Source organism: Petaurus breviceps, unplaced genomic scaffold (assembly GCF_028583685.1).
Source record: "Petaurus breviceps papuanus isolate PSGF00001 unplaced genomic scaffold, PetGlider_PUasm1.0 37, whole genome shotgun sequence".
Taxonomy (NCBI): domain Eukaryota; kingdom Metazoa; phylum Chordata; class Mammalia; order Diprotodontia; family Petauridae; genus Petaurus; species Petaurus breviceps.
In genome coordinates this window covers 79459378-79485551 of record NW_027186296.1, presented here as the reverse complement: position 1 = coordinate 79485551, position 26174 = coordinate 79459378, and the positions used below count along the sequence as shown (strand labels likewise).

The 26174-nt window shown below is 36.8% G+C and overlaps 1 protein-coding gene across 1 annotated transcript in view; it reads left to right on the top strand.

Moving 5' to 3' along the window:
• The window catches only part of CFAP43 (cilia and flagella associated protein 43), a 157594-nt gene extending 133356 nt beyond the window's left edge, over positions 1-24238 (top strand). The window contains 6 exon segments of the mRNA XM_069098895.1: positions 726-838; positions 9756-9915; positions 14146-14310; positions 16438-16518; positions 23507-23660; positions 23879-24238. Of these exon segments, the coding sequence (XP_068954996.1) occupies positions 726-838; positions 9756-9915; positions 14146-14310; positions 16438-16518; positions 23507-23660; positions 23879-24045 (840 nt within the window). The 3' untranslated portion in view covers positions 24046-24238.
• The last annotated feature ends 1936 nt before the right edge of the window (positions 24239-26174 follow it).

The following is a 26174-nucleotide window of genomic DNA, read 5'->3' as shown; positions in this document are numbered from 1 at the left end:
TGGAATTGGCTGTATGAGGGGATTGTGAATTCCCCCTAATTTGAGGTGTCTAGGCACTGAGGTATTGAATGACCATTTGGTAGGTACAAGGGACTCTTTTTCAAGTGTGAACTGGACTATCTAGCCACTGAGTTCCCTTTCTCTGAAATTCTCTTCTCCTATTATTCTAATTTTCATGGTAGTAGAGGACTGAATAGGTCTATAACAATAGAATATATGTCCCTTCCCTTTGGCAAGTTTCTTCTTTCTTCCCCAAGAGGCAACAAAGAGTAAAACTATTTAATTCAGCATATCCAGCCTTATTTTGTAGCTGAGTTATATCCTTTAAAGAGTAAGAAAGATGAGAAACATGGTACTGCCCTTTACTTGACAGGCACTGAAAGGACGTATCCCCATTTTCATTCCCTCAAAAAAATTTCCTGATATTATTAAATACTAACATCTTGAAATTCATGTTTGTTAGAAAAAATCTAAAAATCATGAGCCAACAAAAATTATATCATTTTGGCATATTTCATTTTCAATAATAAAGAAATTGTATACTCTCAAGTACTGGCAGAGAATGTCATGGATTAAGTTCCTTTATATTGCCCACTGACATTATTGGGTAATTAATCTTTGATAAATTGGATTCTTCTTGTGAAAATTACTTTTTTAATCATTGAAACAAGTCTGTTCTAATTTTTCTCCTAATGATCTAAGAGGTTATGCTTTGGTTTATTCAGGTAAAGCAAAAAGCCCTTGTTATGCTGGAAATGCAGGCCTTTCTCCGGAAAAGAACTGAGGATGATGAGAAGGTGCAAATGGATACTGAAAAAGTTTTCCAGGAAATCTTCATGTAATGTGACTATTGATTCTTTAATTAACATTCATTTAGACCTATTTGAAATCTATTCCAGGGGTTTTAAGCCAGGGAAAAGTCTCTAATATAAAGGAGACCGAGATCAGCTTACAATGGGTTTATCCTTGAACTACCCTTCATCATTATGGGAATGAGTTCTGAAAACTCTAAAACCTGAGACCCCATTGCAAAAAGAGGAAAATTACATAGTCCAGGTTAAGACTTCTTTATTTGGGGGCAGCTAGGTGGTGCAGTGAATAGAGCACCAGCCCTGGAGTCAGGAGGACCTGAGTTCAAATCTAGCCTCAGATGCCTGGCACACTTAATAGCCCTGTAACTTTGGGCAAGTCACTTAACCCCAACTGCCCTCTCTATTTTGTAAATATGGATTATTAGAAATTTTTCCTAATGCCCACCTCTGCTCTTTATAGAAGCAAATAAAATGTCTCTGCCTGGATTTTTTTTTTTACTAACTTAACACTGGCTAATAAAAATAATAATCAATCTGCAAGCACTTATTAAGGATCTATTACATGCCTGGTACTGTGCTAGTTCTGGGAAAAACAAAGACAAAAATAAAATAGTTCCTGCCCTCAAGGGACTTACATTCTATTGGGGGAGATAAAATATACATAAAGAAGTTATATCCAAAAGTAATATATGATAATTTTGTGGTGATCAGGAAAGGCTTTATATGGAAGGCTGGTTTTTTAACCTGAACCTTTGAAGTAAACTAGAAATTCTAAGAGGTCAAGGTGAGGATACAGTGTATTCTAGTTAATAGGGACAGCCTACTCACAGGCATAAAGACAAGAAATATAAAATAAGGCTAGAAAGGCAGCCAGATTATAGAGGTCTTTAAATGACAATAAGAGAAATATATGATCCTAGAGGTAATAGCCAATGAAATTTACTGAGCGGGGGCAAGGATGACACATAGAGAGTGAACCCCTTTAAGCCCTTTGCAATCTGACTTCCAATCTCATCACTCAACTGAACATGTTCTCTCTAAAGTTACCAATGTCCTCTTAATTACCCATCCCAATGATCTTTTTTTCAATCTTCATTTTTCTTGACCTTTCTGCAGCATTTGACAGTACTGATCATCCTTTACTCTTGGGTACTAACTCCTATCTGGATTTTGTGACAGTACTTTCCTAATTCTCCAGGAATTACTTCTTCAAGAATATTACTTTGGCAACTGTATGGAGGATGGAGATGGAAGAGATTTGAGGCAGGAAACTTAATTATGATGGTATTACAAAAGACCAGGAGAACAACGGTAGTCCAGGTTCTGATCGGAGGTAGTCAAGTAGAGAGAAAGAGATGTATGTTTTTATACATTGGTATTTATCTCTTATAAAGAAGAAAGGCCTAGAAAGCATAATCCAAGATTTACCAGATACCTGCAAATCAAGACCAAAAAAATATACAATATTTGAAGATATCATAAATGAAAACTGACCAGACTTATTAGTAATAGAGTACACAGTAAAAGTAGAAAGAATCTATTGGTCACCTTCTGAAAAAAAAAAAAACCTAAAATGAAAACTAGGAACATCATAGCCAAAAATCAGAGCTTTCAGGTTAAATTTTAGAAATACTTTAAATAGCTAGAAATTTAGGCTAACAGAAGACTTGACAGCTAATATTACAAAGGAGAGAAGATCTTGAAATATAATGTATATATTACATATATGATATATAATATATTATTCTAAAATGCAACCAAATTATAATAAAAAATAACTCACTTGGCAAAACTGAGTATAATTCTAAAGGGGAAATGGACAACTAATAAAACAGAATATTTTCCAAGCATTCTTGATGAAAAGAACAGAGCTGAGCAGAAAATCTAGTCAAATGAATCTAAAAAAGGTATAAACTGCTGGAAAAGACTATATAATGAGGAAGTGATTATTTTCTAATGGGGAAAAAGAAATAAGACCCCTCAAAATCCTAAGTCTTCAAGGGAATTAAATAAGACAAAGAAAGGGCTGAGGGAAGTCTTGCCTTGTTTTTATTATCTTAAATAAAGCAAGAAAGGGGAAGAAAATGAATATATTTGTCAACAAAGTAGGAGAAAGGGAATAAAAAATTATCCTTCCACAGGTCCACCTATGGAAACCTTGTTACAACTTTTACTTCCTCTATAAAGTTGGACCATCTTCTCAGCACTCTGTCAGGACCATGGGCCAAAACAACAGGACCAATTCGAGGATCTTACCAAACCACCCAATCAGTAGATGGGCAGTGTGTACCAGGGCATGGACTTAATCAGTGCTAGTTTATTACCCACACTTAATGGGAATTCCTTGCTTCCTGGGAAATAATTGCAATCCCCAATCCCCATCAGAAATGGGGTTCAATGGGTTACCTGTGCCTACCTGTGTAGGGGAGACACATACTGAGACAGTGTAGCACATGTGCAGGCATGGACATCTAAGGGCATCACAGACCTGTTACTGCTCAATCTAGGGTGGCTATTCCCTCTAGGAAGTGTAAGGTGTGTCCAGAAAAGACAAGCATTTCTGGTGTGAGGGCTGCCAAGAGGTTTTCAGGGTTCCTTTCCACCCTTGGGGTCTTCCTGGTTCACCCAACTCTCACTTCTGGCTCCAAGAAGCTGTAGTGTGTGCACTGGCTACTCCTCAGTAAACCATTTCAGCAGATGGACTAAACCAGGTTGAAGATAACTATATCCATAGATACGTGGAATGTGAACACACATATGGACAACACTAAATCCAGTAGAACTGAAAGAACAACAGCTCTTGTTGCAACAGAATTTAGCAGGTATTGCATCCAAATAACAGCCCTGAGTCAAACAAGGCTGGCAAATGAAGGCCAACTTATGGAAGTTAGAGCTGGATACACATTTTTCTGGAGTGGTTTCAGTGAAAAGAAGAAAAAGGGAGCACTGTGAAGTTGGAATAGGTTTTGCAATCAAAATTAGCCAACAAGCTTGTAAGCCTATCAAAAGAAGTGAACGACAGACTCATGACAACATGATTGTCACTTGTACCCTGCCATCATCATCACTGTGTATGCTACCACATGATGAACCCTGATGAGAACAAAGAAAAATTTTATGGAGAACTGGAGACCATTATTATCAATGTGCCAAAAGAAGACAAGCTTATAATTCTGGCAGACTTCAATGCAAGAGTAGTCTCAGACCACCAGACATGGCAGGTAGTCCTGAGGAGGAATGCAATTAGAAACAGAAATGGCAAAGGTCATTTACTACTGAAAAGTTGTATATTTCATGACTTTCATATCACCAACACTATCTTCTGTTTACCTAAATGCAATACAACTTCATGGATGCCCCCCCAACAAACATTGATATTTAATAGACTATGTGATTGAAAGGAGAAGAGACAGACAAGATGAAAGAGTGATGAAGACAATGTGTGGTGCAAGAGTGCTGGACTGATCATAGACTTATCCTCTCCCAGAGAAGCATTCATATTCGAGAAAAGTGGCAGCCTCAAGGCAAGATAACTACCAGAAGACTTGATGTCAACAGAATAGAGTGCTTCTCAGTGGGTGAACATTTTGTTGCTAACTTGGAAGGAAAGCTAAGCCAACATAGAGTTGGCAACAGTGGAGCAAAAAGGGAATGGGTAGCTTTGAGGAATTTGGTATACAGCATTGCATTTATTCATCTGGGTCAGAACACTCACAAACATCAAGACTGGTTGACAAAAATTATGGGGAAATTCAGAAGCTGCTAAATGAAAAATCAACACTCCAGAGGGCTTACCAGCAGGATAGCTCATCTCTCAGATGGCAGTATTTAACTCCCATAACAAATAAAGTGCAACCAAAGATTAGAGAGAGATGAAGAATTCTTGGCTCAAAAGGCAGATGAAATCCAGTTTTACACTGATAGTAAAAATCCAAAGCATTTTTATAATGCCCTGAAGGCTACTTATGGGTCAAAGACCTATGGTGCATCTCAACTACTCAGAGCTGATGGAGCAACATTGATTAGTGATAAGGACATGATTCTGGAAAGTTCTCAACAGACAATCAATCAATGCTGAAGCCATTGACTGTATTCCCAGATTGAAGTCAATCCCTCTCCAGCTGAACTGCCAACTGAAGAAGAGGTTTTGAATGCCATTCAATTCCTCTCATGTGGATCATGTGGAATCAGTTTGATGCTGATTCTATTCAAGATGAGATTTGCGGGGCAGCTGGGTGGCACAGTGAATAGAGCACCGGCACTGGAGTCAGGAGGACCTGGGTTCAGATCTGGACTCAGACACTTAACACAAAAACTAGCCGTGTGACCTTGGGCAAGTCATTTAACCCCAACTGCCCTCCAAAAAAAGCAAAAAAAAAAAAGATGAGATTTACAAGGCAGGGGGGTCCACTGCTCATACAAAAAGCTGATTGAGATTTTCTGGAGTATTGGGCTGGAGGAGGCTATCCCTTAGGAATTGAAGAATGCCTCCATTGTCCATCTCTATAACAGAGGAAATAGATTGTCCTGTGAAAACCACAGTCTCTCTCAGTCATTGCTGGCAAGATTCTTGCCAGAGTCCTCCTTAATATCCTTCACCTGGAAGACAGCCATCTACCTGAGAGTCAGTGTGATATCAGAAAGGGTCAAGGAATAGTTGATATGGTATTTGCTGCCTGATGACTACAGAAAAAGTGCCAGGAGCAGAAGAGAGGTCTGTACAAAACATTCATCATTCTGACTAAGGCCTTTGATACTATTAGTCTTGAGGGCTTAAGGAAAATAATTATGGCAAAATTTAGATGACCAGAGAAATTCCTCAGCATTGTATATCAGTTTCATGATCACATGCTTGCTTGGGTTCTGGATAATGATGGTCTCATGCTTTCCCAATCACCAATGGAGTGAAGCAAAACTGTGTGCTTGTTAGCATGCTTTACAACAGCAATGTTGTCAGCTGCCTTCAAAGGAAACAAAAACAGCAACAAGGTCAGTAACCACACTGACTGTAAATTATTTAACTTGAAAAAGGCTGCAAATCCAAGACTAAAGTAGAGAGGAAAGTGGTGCATTATTTTTTGTTTGTAGATCATTGTGCACTCAACACAGCCTCTGAGGCTGAGATACAACAAAGTATGGATTGATTCTCTGCTACTTGTGCTAATTTTGGCCTAACAATTAAAAGAAAATGCAGTTTCTCCACCAGCCAGCATTACACCATCCATATATGGAACCACCGGTTATAGCAAATGGAGAAATAATGAATGCTGTGAATAAGTTTACTTACTTTGGCAGTATACTTTCCAGGGAAGTGCACGTAGAAGATGAGGGTGACTCAAACACTGCAGGAGCTAGCTCAGTGTGTGGGAGGCTCCAAAGGAAAGTGTGGGAGAAAAGTATTAGGCTGCCTACCAAACTGAAGGTCTACAGAGCTATTGTGCTGACTTCATTGTTATATGCCTGTGAAACCTGGACAGTCAGCCAGTGCCATGCCAGGAAACTGAGTTGCTTTCATTTGAATTATCTTAGGAAGGTTCTGATAAAGTACCAGACACTGAGGTCCTTTCTCAGGCTGAACTGCCAAGCATTCAAACTCTAATGCAGAGAGCACAACTTTGATGAGTTGTTCAAATGCCAAACACATTTGCCTAAGAGACTATTTTATGGATAACTGACACAAAGCAAGCGCTCCCATGGAGGTCCAAAGAAGCAATACAAAAATATTCACTCTCAAAGTTTCTCTAAAGAACTTTAGAACTGTGGGAAATGGGAGATGCTGTCAAAGGACTGTCCAGCATGCTGTGCCCACATCAAAGCAGGGGCTGTGTGCTGTGCTCTATGAGTGAAGCAGAACTGCAGTAGCTCAAAAGAAACGTGAGATAGGCAAATTCAGAGATATTTCCATTCCAAATGTTCATGTGAACTATTTGTGCCTGATCTATGGTAGAGCCTTCTGAGTTCATTTTGGTCTAATCAACCACATCTGGATGCACTACACCTTCACTCCAACATGCTGATGTTATTTTGGTCCTCTTTGAGAATAATAGACGACAACCAATCAAAGAGAAAGGGAGTAAAAATACTAGTTCACATGATTGGGGTACATGAGACAAAGACTATATAAACTTGGAGGAAGAAGTAGAAGAAGCCATCATATGAACTGAACATACAGTTTAGTGTAGAAAAGTATTAAATTCAACAAGAACACAGGCAGGAACACAGGAAAGAAGAGAAGGTGGGATTGAGAAAGAGGATAAAACAAAGGAAGGATTAATCATAAGCAAAGCAAATTCAATTAGAGAGAGTGGACCATGAAGGAGGAATAAAAAAGTAAGAGTAAAAACCTGTGATTAAGGTCTGGGTAAGAACAGAAGCAGTGGAGTAGAAGCAGATCCCTTTCTAGTGTTGGGCACATTCTTATCAACTTCTTTGTAAAGAGGAAGGGATGGTGGCAGGGGAGGAGTGGAGAAAAAAGTATAAGAGGATAAGAAGGGGGAAAATAAACAATTAATAGTCACAATCATGAATGTGAATGGGACCAACTCAATTATTAAAAAAGAAAATAGCAGAATGGATTATAAAACAGAATCCAACAATATGCTGTGTACAAGATAAACACAAAATGGAAATAAGGGGCTGGAGTAAAATCTATTTATTATGCTTCAGATAATCTAAAAAAAAGGCAGAGGTAGTGATCAGTACTGCATCCAACATATCAATAAAAACAGAAATGATTAGAAAAGATAAATTGGAAAACTATATTATATTTGTAGGTACCATAGACAACAAATTAATACCAGTACTCAATATATAGGCACTGAATGACATTAGCATCTAAATACTTAAAGGAATAATTTTCAATTTAAAGGGAGAAATAGGAGGCGGCCAGGTAGCACAGTGAGTAAGAGCACCGGCTCCAGTGTTAAGAAGACCTGGAGATCGAATCCCGGGCTCAGACACTTAGCATCCACCCAGAAACACCTGGCCGTGTAACCTTGAGCAAGTTACTTAACCCCAATTGCTTAGGGGCGGCCAGGTGGCTCCGCAAGTAAGAGCACCAGCTCCAGTGTCAGGATGACCTGGATCAAATCTGGGCTCAGATACTCAGCACCACACCCAGAAATAATAACTGGCCGTGTAACCTCGAGCAAGTTACTTAACCCTGATTGCTTTAAAAAAAAAATAAATAAAGGGAGAAATAGAGTAAAGACTATTATAGTTAGAGACCTCAACATACTTTTTCCAATTCTGGGTAAATTTAATAAAAAAAATAAACCAGAATAATAACCTGACTAGAATATTTTTAAGTTGGACATGGTAGAGTTCTGGTAGTTACTGAATTGGAATAGAAAGAGTATATGTATTTTAGCAATTTAAGGAAGGTTTATAAAAATTGACCAATTATTAGGACCTGAAAATATCACAAATAAATATAGAAAAGTGTATATATTAAACACATCCTTTATTGAATACAACACAATTGTTGTTCATCCTTTATTCTCGAAGAGGACCAATGAAATCACAAGGGTGATGTCTTGACTTCTGCATAAATTGGAATTGAGTGAAGCAGAGATGTGCCGTCATCAGACTCATTCATCCAGAGTCTTTGGAATTCAGTGGCAAGATAAAGTCAAATTGACTGGTTGTGGCCCTTTATATTATATTTTTTAAAAAGCCTTTTAGGAAAGGAATGAAAATTAATTGGAGACTAATAAATAATTTAATCCTTAGGAACTGCTGGTTCAAAGTAAAAATCTAGAAAGAATACCTAATTTTGTCAAATTAGATTACAAGACAATATACCAAAACTTTTGGGATACAGCCAAAACAGTCCTGGGGAGAAAATTTATTTTAATTAATAATGTCATCAACAAAAAAGAACAGAATGAATTATGCATGCAAATAAAACAACTAGTAAAGAAACACTTCCAAAAAACCCAGCTAAATGCTACAGCAGAAATTCCAAAAATCAAAGAAAAGATGAAGAAAATTGAAAACAAAACCACCATTTAGTTTATAAATAAAACTAAGAGGTGGGGACTAATAAATTTAAACAGCTAATCTGATTTTTCTTAAGGGAGTTTATCTTTGAAAGGAAGATGAGATATAGGATGATATATTGAGATGACAGGGTCTTATGAGGTATTTTTAAGGGTGAGAAGACATTTTACATAGCACTTTAGAGTTTATAAACATTTTCTCATAACATTCTCTGCAGTAAGTAGGGCAAATATTATTATTCCCATTTTACAGATAACAATATTCATTTACAAAGTGCTATAGAAAGTGAAGTTAGATGTTTATCTAGTTAATTTAATGTAGACTGCCAATAGAATCGATTGTCAATCTAAATTCTTTTTTAAAATAAAATTTTTGGATATGAATTATTAATGATAATTGACTCAATTTTCTGCTTCCTTTTTTCTGTGTAGACATAATTCTAATTGTCATGCTAATGTGGGATCCCCAAATTAATCATTCATGCTTCACTATAAAAAAACAAATTACCCAGATTTAGCAATTGTCAGTAATATTATATATGTTGTAGAAAAAAGAGATAAAGCAAAGTTCTCAGTATACTTTATGCCTTATAGAATTTTCTCTATTCTTCAGATTTACTTTATTTTCATGAAATAATATTGTTGGATCACTAGTTGTTTTTTAATCCTAGAGAAAATTCTGCGAACCTATTTTTCTCTACACAATACTTTAACCAGCCTGACTATAACTTGAAGAAATATTATAGCTATTTCCATGTAAAGCTGATCACTGGGGAAATGGGTTTTATACATATACACATACACATATACATACATATTTCAGTGTCTAGTTTTGTTAGTGAACTGGCTTAGTATGACTTGCTTTTTAGTTTTTTCAATATGTTAAATTAAAATTAAAACACAAGGAGAGTACATAATAACTTCTCATTGTTTTTCAATTTAGATTACAAGAAGAGAAAATGAATTTTCAGCTGGATTTGACAATTCAACTGTTGCTTACACAAGGACAAGTGGAAATGGAAAATTTCCAATTTCTATTCGATTACACTGATTCCATTCTCATTAACAGGGTTATAATTGAAGACATAAATAGTATAATCCGGGTAATTATGAATTTTCAGAAAGAAAAAACACAGTAATTGCTATGCAAAATAAGTATAAAGTACATTTTCCTTTTTTAATACCCACCCATTTTTTCCTATTTTTAAAAAAATATTTATTGATATTTTATTTGTATATCATCTCTATTTTCATATTAGTTCCTTCCCCTAACCTAATGAGGGATCTTTTGTAACAAAGAATAAGAAAATAAAAAGAAAATAAGAGCAGTTCATTACATACACATCAACCAAATTTAACAAGTATATGCAGCATTCTTCATCTCTGTAAAAAGGAAATACATTTTTTCCAATTCTTCTTATTCTTGGCCATCATAATTACACAACATTCAGTTTCATTTCTGTGTTCTTTCCATTAAGATTATTGCAGTCATTGCGTGTAGTTTTTCTGTTCTAATTACTTGACTCCCCATCAGTTCACATAGGTCTTCCCATGTTTCTCTGAATCTTAATACTCATTTCCTACATTGCTCTCATTTACCACTATTTGTTTAGCCAATTGATAGGCATCTACTTTCTTTCCAATTCTTTGCTAGCACAAAAAGAGACTACTATATTTGATTGTATATGGGACCTTTCTTTCCATCTTTGACCTCTTTGATGTCTCAGAGTCAAAAGATATGGATATTTTAGTTAATTTAAAAAAAATTTCAAATTGCTTTCTAGAATAGTTAGACCAATTAATAGCTCTACCAATAGTATATTACGTAGTCTGCCTTTCTTTTGCTAGACTTTAGAATGTGAGGAGGGGAGTAATGTGTAGAAAGACTAGAAAGGTAAAAAGTTAGGTTGTAAAGTGGTTTAAAGAAAAGATTTTATGTATTTGATCTCAGAGGTAGTAGAGAGCTACTTGAATTTATTGAGTGGGGAGGTGACATGATCAGATCTATATTTAAGGAAAATCATTTGATAGATGTTTTATCCAGCATTCCCTAAATTCTGGAGTTCTTGTCCCTGATCTTGAGTTTGAACAGCTTTCTGGGAGAAGAAGAAGCCATCACACAAGCAACTGAAGGGAACCTACTTCATGAGTGTCTGAGGAGAAGCCATTGTAGAATGACTGCTACCATAAAGCCATAGAAGTTGATGGAGGTTCATCTAAGTGTACCTGTAATGTGATAGCTATATCTCTGCCACCAGCAACTATAATATGGCTTCCCTTTCAGCCGTAAGGGTTTTCCTCCCAAAAGCACATTCAAGTTCAAGGTTGGGGGCAAGAACCCAAAAGTCTAGGGAATGGTACGTAAACTTCCCTATGTTCAACTAATTATGTGTCTCTCAATATTTTCCTGACAACACCATTGTGGGCAAGGCCAAAATGCAGATTACATTTACTTGACCCTAGAGACAATAGGAAGCTATTGAAGTTTGAGTAAAGGAGTGATACAGCCAGAAGTGAACTTGAAAAAACCCACTTTGGCAGCTCTATGGGGGCATGGATTAGAATGGGGAGAAACTTAAGGCAGGGAGAATAATTTAGGCGGCTACTGCAATAATCTAAGTGAGAGGTAATGAGGGCCTGACCTAGGGTGATGGTTATGTGAATGGAGAGAAGGAAGCAAATATGAGAAATGTTGTGGAGATAGAAATTACAAGGTTTGGCAACTGCCTTAATATGTGGTATAAGTGAGAGTGAATAATTAAGAAGTAATCAGCAAGAGTTTATTAATTACATACTAGGCACCAGGTACTGTACGAGCTGGAGATAGAAATAGAATTAAAAAATCCCAACTGATAATGAGTTTACATCCTAATGGGGAAGATACAAATATATATATACACACATATATAATATACAAACAAATATAAAGTTAATAAATACAAAGTCCATTAAGTACTTAAATACATGGTAGTTTGGAAGAGAGAACTGAGTTGGAGACAGTCAGGAAAGGCTGACATCATGGTTGTATTGCCTTTAACAGTCATAGGGAAGCTGAAGGAGAAGCTGAGAGGAAGATAAAAATTCCATTCTGGGTATTTTGAATTTGAGATGCCTCCAAGACATCCATCTTCTCCCTATATTCTAATGTAAAACTGAAGTCAGAGTATTCAAATATATGCTAATTCAATTCAGGAGGTCTTAATTTGGATTTCCTTCTGAATTTTTCCCCTTCTTAATCTTCTGAAACATACTGTTAGATAGACTAAAATTAACTTCATATTTATCATTTTTATCATAAGCATAAAATGCAACATGATGAAGTATATCCTAAAATGTTTCTTTGGACACATAATTAAGTCAACTCTTTGAACTTCTTTATTTTTCTCTTCAAAAATAAATTGTTAGCTATCCCTTCCATTTAGCTACAATTTCTTTTTCCTCCCCACCACTCTGTCAAAAGCAGAAAAAAACATTGAGAGTTATTTTGTAATTTTTTTTTTTAGTGGATTACTATGATTGAGAAATTAGTCAGCTCTCTGATTATAAATTTCTCTTTATTTGGCCAACCTGGTCCCCCCAAAAGAAAACAGAATCAGCTGTTGGGGGAAAGTATTTGAACACTTTCCAGAATAGTAGAGCTTCTCAGAGCTTGTGCTCTATTGACATATCCTTAAAGACATATTTGCCTCAATGTGGCATCTGGGTAACGTTATTCTTAATCTGAGCAATTTATTAGCATATGAAGGTGGATGACCATTGGTGACCTAGGAGAAGTACTCTAGAGATGCACAAGAGAGGAAAAAGAGGACCATCTCAATTTCATTTTTCCATGAACTGAAACTCTATTTTTGTCCCTAACAATTAAATTTATTTACCAAAAAATTGGCATGCTTCCAATTGTATTCCTCTTTTTTCTGATCTTAGGTTTTTTTTTAATTTCCTATTGATGTGTTCCTCTTCTAAGTTCTTTTGCTATAGCTTCAGATTATTCATTTTTTTCTCTTTCCATTTTATGTCGGCATTTAAGTACCTCTGAGTACTCCTTTGGATGAATCTCAGAGGTTTTAGAACATAGCATCATCTATTATCATTATTTTGGGGTATTTTTTGTAATTGTCTCTTTCATCCACCCAAATATTTAATAGTCACTGTTGAATTCCTTGTGTATTTTTTTACTTCCTGTAACTTATTTAAGCTTATGTTTTTTAAAGTAATACTGATTCTTTCATTTATTTGGATATGACATCTGCTAAATGAAGGATTTCTCTCAGTATCTTGTATGATTGATTTTTTTCATTCCTTCTGATACTCTACTAGTATTATTAATTATATCAGCATTCTTTGATCTGCTCCTTTTAAAATTTTTATTGTTTTTTTTTAATTGTGTGTTTTTTAAGTCATGTTTTTCTTCTGCATAGAACTTCTGATGGTTTTTTTTTGGGGGGGGGAGACAGGAGAGGGTTGTCTTTTTTTGTGGCATATGTGAGAAGCCTGGCTCCCACTTCAACTCTTTCACTCTACATTTCCTCAACTTGTTTTATATAATTGCCCCTCTGGGTCAGCCTATTTGGAATGATATGAAGATATGGTATGTCCTTATGCTTTCAGGAAAGCAAGGACTATTCCAAGTCATTAAGATTCATGTATTCTTTCCTCAAATTATTCTTTCTGTCACTCAACTAAAGGCAAGGTTTCATGTACTTTCAGGAAAACTGGATTTAGTCTTATATGAGAATTTTTTTCTAACTATATGATGACAACAATTATAGGACTAGTATCCATGGCTTGAGGTGGAGATGATAGAACCATAAAAAAGTGTTGCATTTCTTTCTAGAAGGTCTTCATTATTCATGAAAGCTATTCAAGAATTCCCTCCCTGGTCCTACTTGCCCTCCCTCTACCTTACCTTCTGTTTTCCATTACTTTTCCTCTATCTTTTTTTTCCCTCAGATTGGGGTTTAAGAAAGGGTGAGATGATATCTCTAAGCTGACCTGGAAAGGAACAGTTTTTGACGTTTGATCCTGATTAGAGAAACTAAGATACTGTGAGAAATGTGAACTCTCAGGGAAAATTTTCATATTCTGTATTCCAAACCCAACAGATGTCTGCTGTATGACTAAAAGCAACAGTATACATGTACTACAATACTATTTCTGAATGGATCTGTTTTGTAATGATTATTGCATTGTAATAGTGGTTAGGTCCTTTTCACCATGAGAGTTACATTTTTAAAGTTCTATGACACTTTAACAATAGTAAAATCACTTCTATGATCTGCAGAAATGTGTAAGCTAAATATTGGAATACATTTTTGGTTGTTGTTTTTTACAAGTCCCAAGGTCAAAAGAAAGTTACCAGCATGATAGAAAGTAAGGATTTCCACAAAAGAATATTTCAGATTGAATGGGAACATAAGAGAATGGAGATGGAAATGGAAGATTTAAATAAAAAAGCTTGGGATATTCAGATGCTATTTTTTTCAAGACAGCGTCAAAAGGTAATTACTCTTGCAAATACAGTGTTTTTCACCATCCATGTAGGTTCAGTAGCATTTTAGAAAACATCTTCTGATTACATAATTTCATTCTACAAATCCCTACATTACAGGATACAGATGAAAATGTGAATAATTAAGTTATTCATAATCACTATACTCACATCTTAACATCTAGAGTAGATAGGAATATGTCATGGAAAATCATTTTTTAATTCAAATGACACTGACACATATCAAAAAGCATTAAGTGTCTACCATGTGAAAAGCACTGAGCAAGGTAGGTCCCAAAGATACAAAGAGAGAAGTCAAACAATCTTTGTCCGCAAAGAGCTCAGATTCTGTCAGGAGAATAAGGATATAAATACATGGAACTATACAAAAAAAAATTATGCCAAATAGATACAATTTGATGGCATTAATAGCTAGGGAGATCAGAAAGGTCTCATATGGAAGAGGACACTTGAGCAGGAACTTGAAGGAAACTAAGTATTCTAAAAGGCTGAGGTGAGGAGGAAGTATATTCTAGCCATGGCAGGACAAGCCGGTGCAATGACTTAGAGGAAACAGAGAACTACATATGAGGAACAAGAAAGAGGTTAGATTAAATGTGCCAGAAGGAATGTAAAGAAGAAGAATGTGGGGTGGCCAGGTGGCATACTGAGTAAGAGCATCAGCCCCGGAGTTGGGAGACCCGGGATTGGTTCCAGCCTCAGACACTTGGCACCCACACAAATTAACTGGCCGTGTAACCTTAAGCAAGTTACTTAACCCCAATTGCTTTATAAAAAAAAAAAGAATGAATGAATAAGAAGGGGAAAAAAGTACATAAAGCTAGGTAGGTTGTGAAAGAATTTAAATGCCATAAAGAATTTATAATTTATCCTAAAGGTAATAGGGAGACATTGGAGCTTATTGAGAAGAGAAATGACATGGTCAGACCTGAACTTAAGGAAAATTACTCTGGCAGTTCTATGGAAGGTAGAAAATAGAAATGGGAAAAACTTGAGGCAGAGACATCATGGTTGATAAGCCAGCAAAATAGAGTAGAAGAATAAGCAGGAGGAGATCCAGGAGATTACAGTGTCAACAAAATCTCATATTGGAGATCATATCTGGGAGAAAGGGTAGTCAACACTGCCAAAGGCTATACAAAAGAGAGATAAAGGACAGTAACTAGAAGAGGATGCTGGTTTCTAATAAATCCTTTTTAATCATGAGAGAGCCTTGGACATGTTTTTAGGTAGCAGAAAATGAACCAGTAGAAAAGGGGGAAGGGAAGAAGATGATTATAGGAGCAATGTAAGGGAGAAGAAATGAAAGGATGGCATCAAGGAAACAAATATAGGCATTGTCCTAGGCAAAGAGAAGTGGAATCTCATCATCAGAGACTGGAATAAAGGAGGAGAAAATTAGAATAATACCAAGGGTTTATAAAATGAAAAGGCAAAAAAGAGAGGGACAAATAGCCTCTATTTTCTCAGTACATTGTGAGTTAAGGTTCTCTTAGGTGAGAGGGTGTGAGGAAGGATATCAAGAGAATATTGCAGAGGGAAGAGAAGGTATTTGGGGGAATTGGGTAGAGAATCAATTAAGGAGAACTAAAAATGACTAGACCAAGTTGAAATTAGATAACACAATTTTGTACTGGACTTGGTTCAATTCTGATGTGTGACTTTCTCCAGCTCTATGCAGCAACATGTGATTGATTAGAAGTAAAAAAGGAGGAGGTTGGGAATAATACAGGACTGGGGTTTGGCAAAGCATGAGTAGCAATAGGACAAGGGAGATAAGAATTTGATAGCAGAAGATAGAGAAGAGTTAAACTGATTTAACTAAAGTATATATTTTGGGAAGAGAATAAATTGAAAACAGAGCAGGGGTGATAACTTAGAAAAGTACTGACCTGTGAAGGGATTAGAGATCACAATGAGGACAAAGAATAGGTTAGATTGAATGATAAAAATTTGTAATATACTAGTTACATAAATGACAAACTAGTAACTAGTTAAAATAGTTATTTAGCAGTAGTATATATAAGCAAAATAAGTGAAAGACTAGTGATTTATTACTCAAAATAAAATAATGTGAGGCTTTCATGTATATTAATCTCATCTTTCTTCCCGCTAGTTCCTAAACGAACCAAACTATGATCTCCTGATCGGCTACCAGATTGCTATGATGGAGCAGAATATTGCAATTATAGATAAAGTAAGAATCAACCTTATTAATCATTATGTTACAGTTTCAGAACATTGTCTTATTTATTAGTCTTAGAGAATTGCCTATGGCACTAAGGATTTTAAGTAACTTGCCCAGTGTAACATAATATGTGACTGAGGTAGGACTTGTCCCCAACCAGGTCTTGACTCTGAATCCAACTCTTCATCTACTATTCCACAATGCAGCTCTTAAGATTAAAAGTGACATGGGAAATGCCAATCTGCATCAGTAGTAGGAGTTTCCTTATATGGAAATTCCCTGTGTCAATGAAATCACAGATCATAACTTCTATCCCAGATACATCTAGTATCATAAGTTCTAAGATGTTTCAGATAAGCTTCAGGGTAAAATTAATTATTTGAAATTTCAATTCATGTCAGCAAATATTTATTAAACACTTTATGCATAAAGTTCTGTCTTAGGTGCTATGGAGACAAGAATGGGGGAAAAAAACCCAAACAGTCCTTCAAGGAGCTTTTATACTGCATTGAGAATAAGGTGTGTCTAAGATATACAGGCACTGAGGCATAGAGATCCACTGAAAAAGTTGAAAGGGGTATGGGAGAAAATATGGGAGACAGAAGATTGGAGGAGGGGATATCCTGTGGGACTGCTATTTTGGGGCGGTGGGTAGGGGGAAAACAGGGAGAAAATTTGTAACTTAAAATCTGGCAGAAACGAATGATGTAAATAAAGTAAATGCTTTAATAAAGCATTAAAAACATGGTACTTGAGAATAAGGTGTGTGTAGGCAATTAGCAATACATAGAAAATAACAAGGTAATTTGGCAAGAGAGTGCCAACAGCTACAAGGAAGAGTAAAGGCTTAATGAAAGAAGAAACAATTGAATGGAGCCTTGAATATAAGTGAGGATTCATTGAGGAAATTTTTTTTTAAAGGAGGGTACTCAAAGCATGGAAGATAGCTTACATAAATGCAGGAGATGGAATATCAATTTCATTAAACAGCCCAATTGGGCTAGAATGTGGAGCGTGTAAAAGGAAGTAATTTGAAATAGGATTGGAAAGACAGGTTAGCACCAGATTGTAGGTTCCCATAAAGGCCAAACTGAGGAGTTTGTATTTTATCCTAGAAGCAGTAAGGAAATCCTGATGGTTTTTAAGTATATGAATGACATCAATAGACCTGTGCCTATGGAAGATTATTTTGACAGCTCTTATAAAGAGGATGGATTAGAGAATGCAGGACTGGAAAAAGTAACCCCAAGAGGAGATTAACCTGAATGACGGGGAAGATGGCAGCATGTTCCACAAATATAAGACAAGTTTGAATCCATGGGAGCACATAGAAAGATCAAAAGAGAAATGCAGAAAGAGAAGATAAAAAAATCCAGGCCAGAATCTTGGGGGACACCTGCACTTAGGAGATAGTGGATAGAATGTTATTAGCAGCAGGCAAGAGCCACTCAATGGGAAAAGGTTGAAGATAAGAGAGGGAGGAATAAATGATAGGGAAAAGTACTAGAAATATTACATAACCTCTACCAGCAGGGTTCAAGATATCAGGAAGAATAGCAGAAAAGAACATCTGGTAGCACATCAGCCTGAACATTGGCAAGGAATTAAGAGCAGAAAAGAACTGCATAATAATAAAGGGCTGAGGGAGTGGAAACCATGCAGAGCTGAACTGGTTAACTGTAGTCAAGAGTAAGAAAGGATAGCCATAAAGGTTGATGAAATGGGAGAAGAGACAGGAAAGAAAGGAGTCAAATTTACAGCAAGGATGAAGAATATGTTTGAGAGGAGTTGAGGCAAATGGAGGGATTGAAGAACAAGAGATTATGATCAGAAAAGAATCTCAGAAATTATCAGAGGCTTGGAAGATGGGGGGGGGGGGTGCAGAGGCCCTGATGAGGCTTCATCAACATGGCGGCAAGTTGACCCACCAACCATAAGTGCCATTGCCAGGCCTATCACTGTAGGGCTGGAACTGGACAGAGCTGGGTAAGTCAAATGCAGGACTCCTGGCAGTGGCAGCAACTACTCCTGGGACTACTAACCCACAGCCTAGAAATTTAAAAACCCCCTATCTGAACTTCCAGGGACCAGGACGGCAGAGTGAACCCCGGCTGCTCTGATCCCCACTCTGACCCTGAAAACATAGTCATTATTGTCCCAAAGCAAAACTAAACAGCAAAGGCTTGGGAACCCTAGAGGAAGGGCGTGGCTAGGGCCCTGCCTCAAAATGGGTAGAAAGCATACTGCAAAGACAAAGACTCTGGAGTCCTACTATTGTGAGTGGGAGGAACCAAATTCAGAGGGAGACAGTGTTCACTCCACAGAAGAAGCTTCAATAGGGAACTGGTCTCAAGCACAGAGAGCTTAAAAAGAACTTTGAAAAACAAATTAGAGAGATAGAAGATAAAATGAAGGGGGAGCAGAGCCAAGATGGCAGAGTAGAAGCAGGACCTCCCCGCTGCTCCTGCTTCCACCTTCCCCAATCCATGTAAAAAGGGGACTCTAAACTCTGGAACTGCAGAACCACAAAATGACACAGAGAAGCTAACACCCTGCTAAGGACAGCATGGCAGGCCACCAGGAATCGGCCAGCACAGAGTTCTGGGAGCCCAGCCCAGCCCCACACTGAGGCTTTAGCCCCAGGGCGGGCCTGACCAGCCTCCAGCTGGAGGAACCCCAGATCAGCAGCAGCTGTGGCCTTTTCCAGATTTATCAACACATAGATGCAAAGGACAAAGTGAGAGGTCTGTGCAGTCTGGACCTTGGGACCAGTAAGTGGGAGTGTGTGGCTTTTGCCTCCCAGGCGAGAAGCTGCTGAGGCGGCTTCAGCTCCTGGTCTGCAGAGTGTAGGGGGACAAAGCACCAGTCTGAGGGGTAATCACTCTTGCTTTAACCTGCTTGGATCTGGATTGCAGTCTATGGTGGAGGTCCTGGGGTGTATGTCCAGCTTGCCAGAGCATGTGGAGGCTTGAGAGAGGGCACCCATCTAATACCTCCAGCAACTGAGAAAACCCCAGCGTTTGGGATAAAAGCTCCCCTGTCTGGTGGCAGAGTCCTACTGTGGCAAAAAGCCCAGGGGTCAAGTGACTGAGGGGCGACATGACCAGGGAAAGGAAACAAAGCAGACAAAAGATTCCAACATTAGACTCCTATTTTGGGGAAAAAAAGAAGCAAAGCATGGAACAGGAGGAAGACAGTGAAGTCAGAACTCCTGCACTAAAAGCTTCAAAGGAAAATACAAGCTGGTTACAGGCCATAGAGGACCTTAAGAAGCAGATAAGAGAAGTGGAGGAAAAACTGAGAAGAGAAATGAGAACAATGCAAGAAAATTATGAAATGAAAGTCAACAGCCTGACTGAGGAAAATAACACTTTAAAAAACAGACTAACTCAAATGGCAAAAGAGGCTCAAAAAGGCAATGAGGAGAAGAATGCCTTAAAAAGTCAAATTTGCCAGATGGAAAAAGAATCTCAAAAGCTCAATGAGGAGAATCATTGCTTCAGAATTAGACTGGAGCAAATGGAAGCTAATGACTTTATGAGAAATTAAGATGCTGTTAAACAGATCCAAACAAATGAAAGAACAGAAGGCAATATGAACTATCTCATGGGAAAAACCACTGACCTGGAAAATAGATCCAGGAGACATAATTTAAAAATTATTGGACTACCTGAAAGCCATGATCAAAAACAGAACCTAGAAATCATCCTCCATGAAGTTCTAAAAGAAAACTGCCCTGATGTTTTAGAACCAGAGGGCAAAATAGAGGATGAAAGAATCCACCCATCACCTCCTGAAAAATATCCCAAAAAGAAAACTCCTAGGAATATTATAGCCAGGTTCCAGAATTCCCAGATTAAGGAGAGAATATTACAAGCAGCCTGGAAGAAACAATTTGAATATTGTGGAAACACAATCAGAATAACCCAGGATCTGGCAGCTTCTACACTGAAGGATCGAAGGGCTTGGAGTATGATATTCTGGAGGGCAAAGGAGCTGGGATTAAAACCAAGAGTCAACTACCCAGCAAAACTGAGTATCATGTTTCAGGAGAAAATATGGTCCTTCAGTGGAATAGAGGACTTTCAAGCATTCTTGCTGAAAAAAACCAGAGTTGAATAGAAAATTTGACATTCAGATACAAGAAGCAAGAGAATCATGAGAAGGTAAACAGGGAAAAGAAATCATAAGGAACTTATCAAAGTTGCACTATTAACATTCCTACATGGAAAAACAATAATTGTAACTTATGAAACTTTTCTCAGACATATATATATATACACATATGAGGGTACATGGGCATATGAATACATATGTGAATGTGTGTATATATACTTACAGGTATACATAGAGGGCACAGGACCAATTTAACAGGAAGGGATGATACTTAAAAGGTGAAATTAAAAGGTGAGAGAGGAATATAATGAGAGGAGATGGGGAGAGACAGAATGGGGTAAATATCTCATACAGAAGAGGCAAGGGAAAATGGTTACAATGGAGGGGAAGAATAGGAAGGCAAAAGGGAATGGGTCAACCTTAATCCCATTGAATTTGGCTTGGGGAGGGAATGAAACACACACTAAATAGGGTATCTCACCCTCCAGGAGAGTAGGGGGGAAGGGGATGAGGGGGAGGGGATGATGGAAGGGAGGGCAGCCAGGGGGGCAGGGAAGTTGGAAGCACCCACTTTTGAAAAGGGATGGGATCAAAGTAGAGAACAGAACAAGTGGGAGGTGGGATAGGAGGGAGGGAAATATAGTCAGTCTTTTATTGACTATATATAATAACTATGTTATTGTTTTGCATTAACCACACATGTACATCCTATACTGAACTGCTTATCTTCCCAGTAAGGGTGGGTGACAAGGGAGGAAGAGAATGAATCTGGAATTCAAAGTTTTAAAATCAAATATTCAAATACATATATACTATTATTAATACTATCTTACATGTATTTGGGAAATAAGATATACAGGCACTAGGGCATAGAGATCCACTGGAAAAGTCAAAAGGGGTATGGGAGAAAATATTGGAGAGAGCAGATTGGAGGAGGGGATATCCTGTGGGACTGCTATTTTGGGGCAGTGGGTAGGGGAAAAACGGGAAGAAAATTTGTAACTCATAATCTGGCAGAAATGAATGATGTAAATCAGAAGTTAATAAAGCATTTGAAAAAAAGAAACAGAAAAAAAGATAAAATGAATAATTCTTTTAAAATCAATATTGCAAAATTAGAAAACCATTACAATGAAGAAAATAGCTCCTTAAAAAGAAAAATGGGTGATATGGAAAAGGAGCTTCAAAAACTAACCAAGAAAAATAATTCGCTAAAAACTGAAATCAACCAAAATGAAGGGAATAACTCTATGAGGAACCAAGAATCAGTCAAACAAAACATCAAGAATGAAAAAATTAGAAAAAGAAGTAAAATATCTCAATGGAAAAATAACTGACCTGAAAAACAGATCCAGGAGAGATAATCTGAGAATCATAGGCCTACCAGAAAATCATGATGAAAAAAATGAGCCTGGACAACATCTTCCAAGAGCTCATCAAGGAAAACTGCCCTGAGATACTAGAACCAGAGGGTAAAGTAGAAATCGAGAGAATCCACTGGTCACCTCCTGAAAGAGATCCCAAATTGAAAAGTCCTTGAAATGTTGTGGCCAAACTCCAGAACTATCAGGTAAAGGATAAAATACTACAATAAGCCATAAGGAAACAATTCAAATATCTCAGAACCACAGTGAGGATCACACAGGATCTGGCAGCTTCTACACTGAAAGATCAGAGGAAGTGGAATACAATTTTTTGCAAGGCAAAAGATCTCGGGTTACTACCAAGGATCACCTACCCAGCGAAACTAAACACATTCTTCCAGGCAAGGAGATGGTCATTCAACAATATAACGGATTTCCAGACCTTCCTGATGAAAAAGCCAGAGCTCAATGGAAAATTCAACCTCCAATTAAGAGATGCAAGAGAGACATAGAAAGAAACAAGGAGCAGATGGACTTCATATTTACCTGGAGAGGCTGATATGAATTGATGCTGAATGAGAAGAGCATAACCAGGAGAAATTTGTACACAATTATTGATACAACATATGTGTGACAACCAACTTTGATAGACTGGACTCTTCTCAGCAATGCAGGGTTATAAGTCAACTCCAAAAGACTCATGATGGAGAGAGATGTCTACATTCAGAGTAAGAACTAGGAGGAGCAGATTTTGAATCCAGATTAAAGCAAACTACCTGATCTTTTTCTTGTTTGGGTTTGTTTCCTCTTTCCCATTGTTCATTCTATCTGATACAATCCTTCTTTATAACCTGACTAATGTCTAATGTGAAAGTATTTGTAGATCCTATACTTGATTGTATGCCACCATGGGGGACGGGGGGAGAAAAAGAGAGGGAGGGGGAGAAAATTTGAAACACAAGAAATTGTGGAACTGAATCTTGTAAACTAAAAGTAAATAAACAAATTAATAAAGACCAAAAAAAAAAAGAATCTCAGAAATCTGCAATCATTGTCCATTACCAATCCAAGAAACACAGTAATAGACTATAATCCCCTAAGCAGCTATATGCAACAAATCACATAGCATAACATCTTATAACTATAATTTATATCTTCAGAGATTAATGATTGTGTTACACTGGTTTGCTATTTATAAAACACCAATTAATTATCTGTTTAATGAAATATTTATAATCTCTTCTCATATTTATAATCTCAGCAAATGCCAAATTTTTTATGCTTAGTTATAAATTTAAATTTATCACAAAAAAATTCATTTTGGGCTGATAAATACCATGTCTAATTTTTTTCTTCTTCTATATCTATAGTCATACAAAAGGTTTTGGTTGCTGTTAATATCAACGATAATCATTCATACATCTAGGAACTATTCATTTTTAATAGGATCCTTAATAAAGTAATAAGTTCCAATGTCCTTTTCTCATCAGTTTTTTTGGAAATTATGTAATTGCCAGGCTCACAAAAGAGAAGTGGAAGCCTACAAAAAATTACTCAAGCAACTAGGAAAGTTTATCACTAAAAGAGATTTAGCAAATTATAATCTAAGTTGTGAACTAAAAGAAGAGTTGGTGACCGTAAGTGAAAGAAGAGAAATCTGCAAATCAATTGGTAAGCCAAATTACCTTTGTACAGTTAAAAAGTTGGCAGAAAGCTGCATATCAGAAAGTTTTATTACAGCAGTACACAAAGCTCTTAGCATTTAAAATGTTTTCTCTAGTTTAGTGATTTTATTAATCCATTTGAGATAAATTATGTTTTTTCAATGCTTGAGACAGTGGTTCCACTAATCTTCTGGTGTTTTTTTGTGTTTTTGTTTTTGAAAACAGGATCCAAGTTGACTTGCGAAAAGATTGCCAAGGAACGATATGATGCTGTGTTGCGACAACAAAAGCTTGTAGATATTTCAAGAAGTCAGGCTGAACAGATTTCAGTTTTGCAGGCAGAAGTAGAAAGATTAAGAATGAAAACATTTCCTGCTCTTGTTCAAATGTAGAAATGATGATAGAAAACATGAAAACATCACATTTTAAAATCATTTTCTTAAAATTTCTTTTCTCTAGTGACAGAAAATCTAAATACCCTTAATTTACTATCCCCTGCCTCTGTCCCTTAATTGAAACTCTTTGGTCCCTCCCCCCAAATTGTAGAAATATAAGTTTTGTCTTTCATAAATAAAAGTGCTATATCCTTGAATGTGTCCTTTTTTTAAGGAGTGAACAAAATTTCTATTCTGATGTATTAATTTACCCATAGATTTGACAATACTTGTTTTAAAAAATAAAGCATTAAATATATGTGAGCCCTCTTCCCTCTCTAATTGTTGGTGCCTCATCATGTCCCATAGGTTTAATGATCATATCTATGCTGATGATATTTTAAATTAATTTATTTACTTTTAGTTTACAACATTCAGTTCCATAATCCCTTGAGTTTCTCATTTTCTCCCCCTCCCTCTCCTGCCCCACCCCACCTCCCACCATGGCGGAGATATAGGGGGAGATATAGGATCTACAAATACCTTCACATAAATATTAGTCAGGTTGTAAAGAAGGATTATAACTAATTGAATGAACAATGGGAAAGAGGAAACGAAACAAGAAAAAGGAAGAGAGCAGTTTGCTTCAATCTGCATTCAGACTCCATAGTTTTTTCTCTGGATGTGGATATCTCTTTCCATCATGAGTTCTTTGGAGTAACCTTATATCACATTGCTGAGAGGAGCCCAGTCTATCAAAGTTAGTCTTCACACATATGTTGTGTCCATAATTGTGTACAAATTTCTTCTCACTATGCTCTTCTCACTCAACATCAGTTTATATAAGTCTCTCCAGGTTATTATGAAGTCCATCTACTCCTCATAGGTTATAGCACAACAGTATTCCATTAATTACATTCATATACCACAACTTGTTTAGCCATTCCCCAAGTGGTGGGCTTCCCCTTGATTTCCAATTCTTTGCCACCACAAAAAGAGCTACTATAAATATTTTTGTATATATGGGTCCTCTTCCCACTTCTATGATGTCTTTGGAATACAACCTTAGAAGTGGTATTGCTGGGTCAAAGGGTATGCACTTATTTGTAGCCCTTTGGGCATAGTTCCAGATTGCTCTCCAGAATAGTTGGATCAGTTCAGAAGTCCACCAACAATACATTAGTGTTTCAATTTTTCCAGATCATCTTCAGCATTTATCATTTTCCTGTTTTGTCATCTTAGCCAGTCTGACCAGCGAGGTCGTTGATTTGCATTTCTCTAATCAATAGTGACTTAGAGCATTTTTTTTCATATGCTTATAGATATCTTTAATTTCATCCTTTAAAAACTTCCTGTTCATATCCTTTGACCATTTATCAACTGGGGAATGACTTGTATTCTTCTAGATTTGACTCAATTCTCTCTATATTTTAGAAATGAAGCCTTTATCAGAGACACTGGTTGTAAAAATTCTTTCCCAATGTTCTACTTCCCTCTTAATCTTGGTTACATTGGCTTTTCAATTTAATGTAATCAAAATTATCCATTTTGCATTTTATAATGCTCTCTAACTCCTGTTTGGTCATAAAGTCTTCCTTTCTTATAAAACTAACAGGTGAACTATTCCCTGCTCTCCCAGACTACTTACAGTACCAGCCTTTATACCTAGATCGTGCACCCATTTCGACTTTATTTTGATATAAGGTGTTACATATTGGTCTATGCCCAGTTTCTACCTTATTATATTCCAGTTTTCCCAGCAGTTTTTGTCAAATAGCGAGTTCTTATCCCAAAAACTGGGGTCTTCGGGTTTATCAAACAGTAGATTGTTATACTCATTGACTGCTGAGTTTTGTGTATACAACATTGATCCCACTAGTCTATTTCTCAGCTGGTACCAAGTAGTTTTGATGACTGTTGCTTTATAATAGATTAAAATCTGGTATCGCTAGACCACCTTCCTAGCATTTCTTTTCATTAATTCCCTTGACATTCTGGACGTTTTGTTCTTCCAAATGAATTTTGTTACCATTTTTTCTAGCTCTATAAAGTCATGTTCTGGTAGATTGATTATGGCACTAAATATGTAATTTAGCTTAAGTAAAATTGCCATTTTTATTATATTAGCTCAACCCAATTAGTTAGAT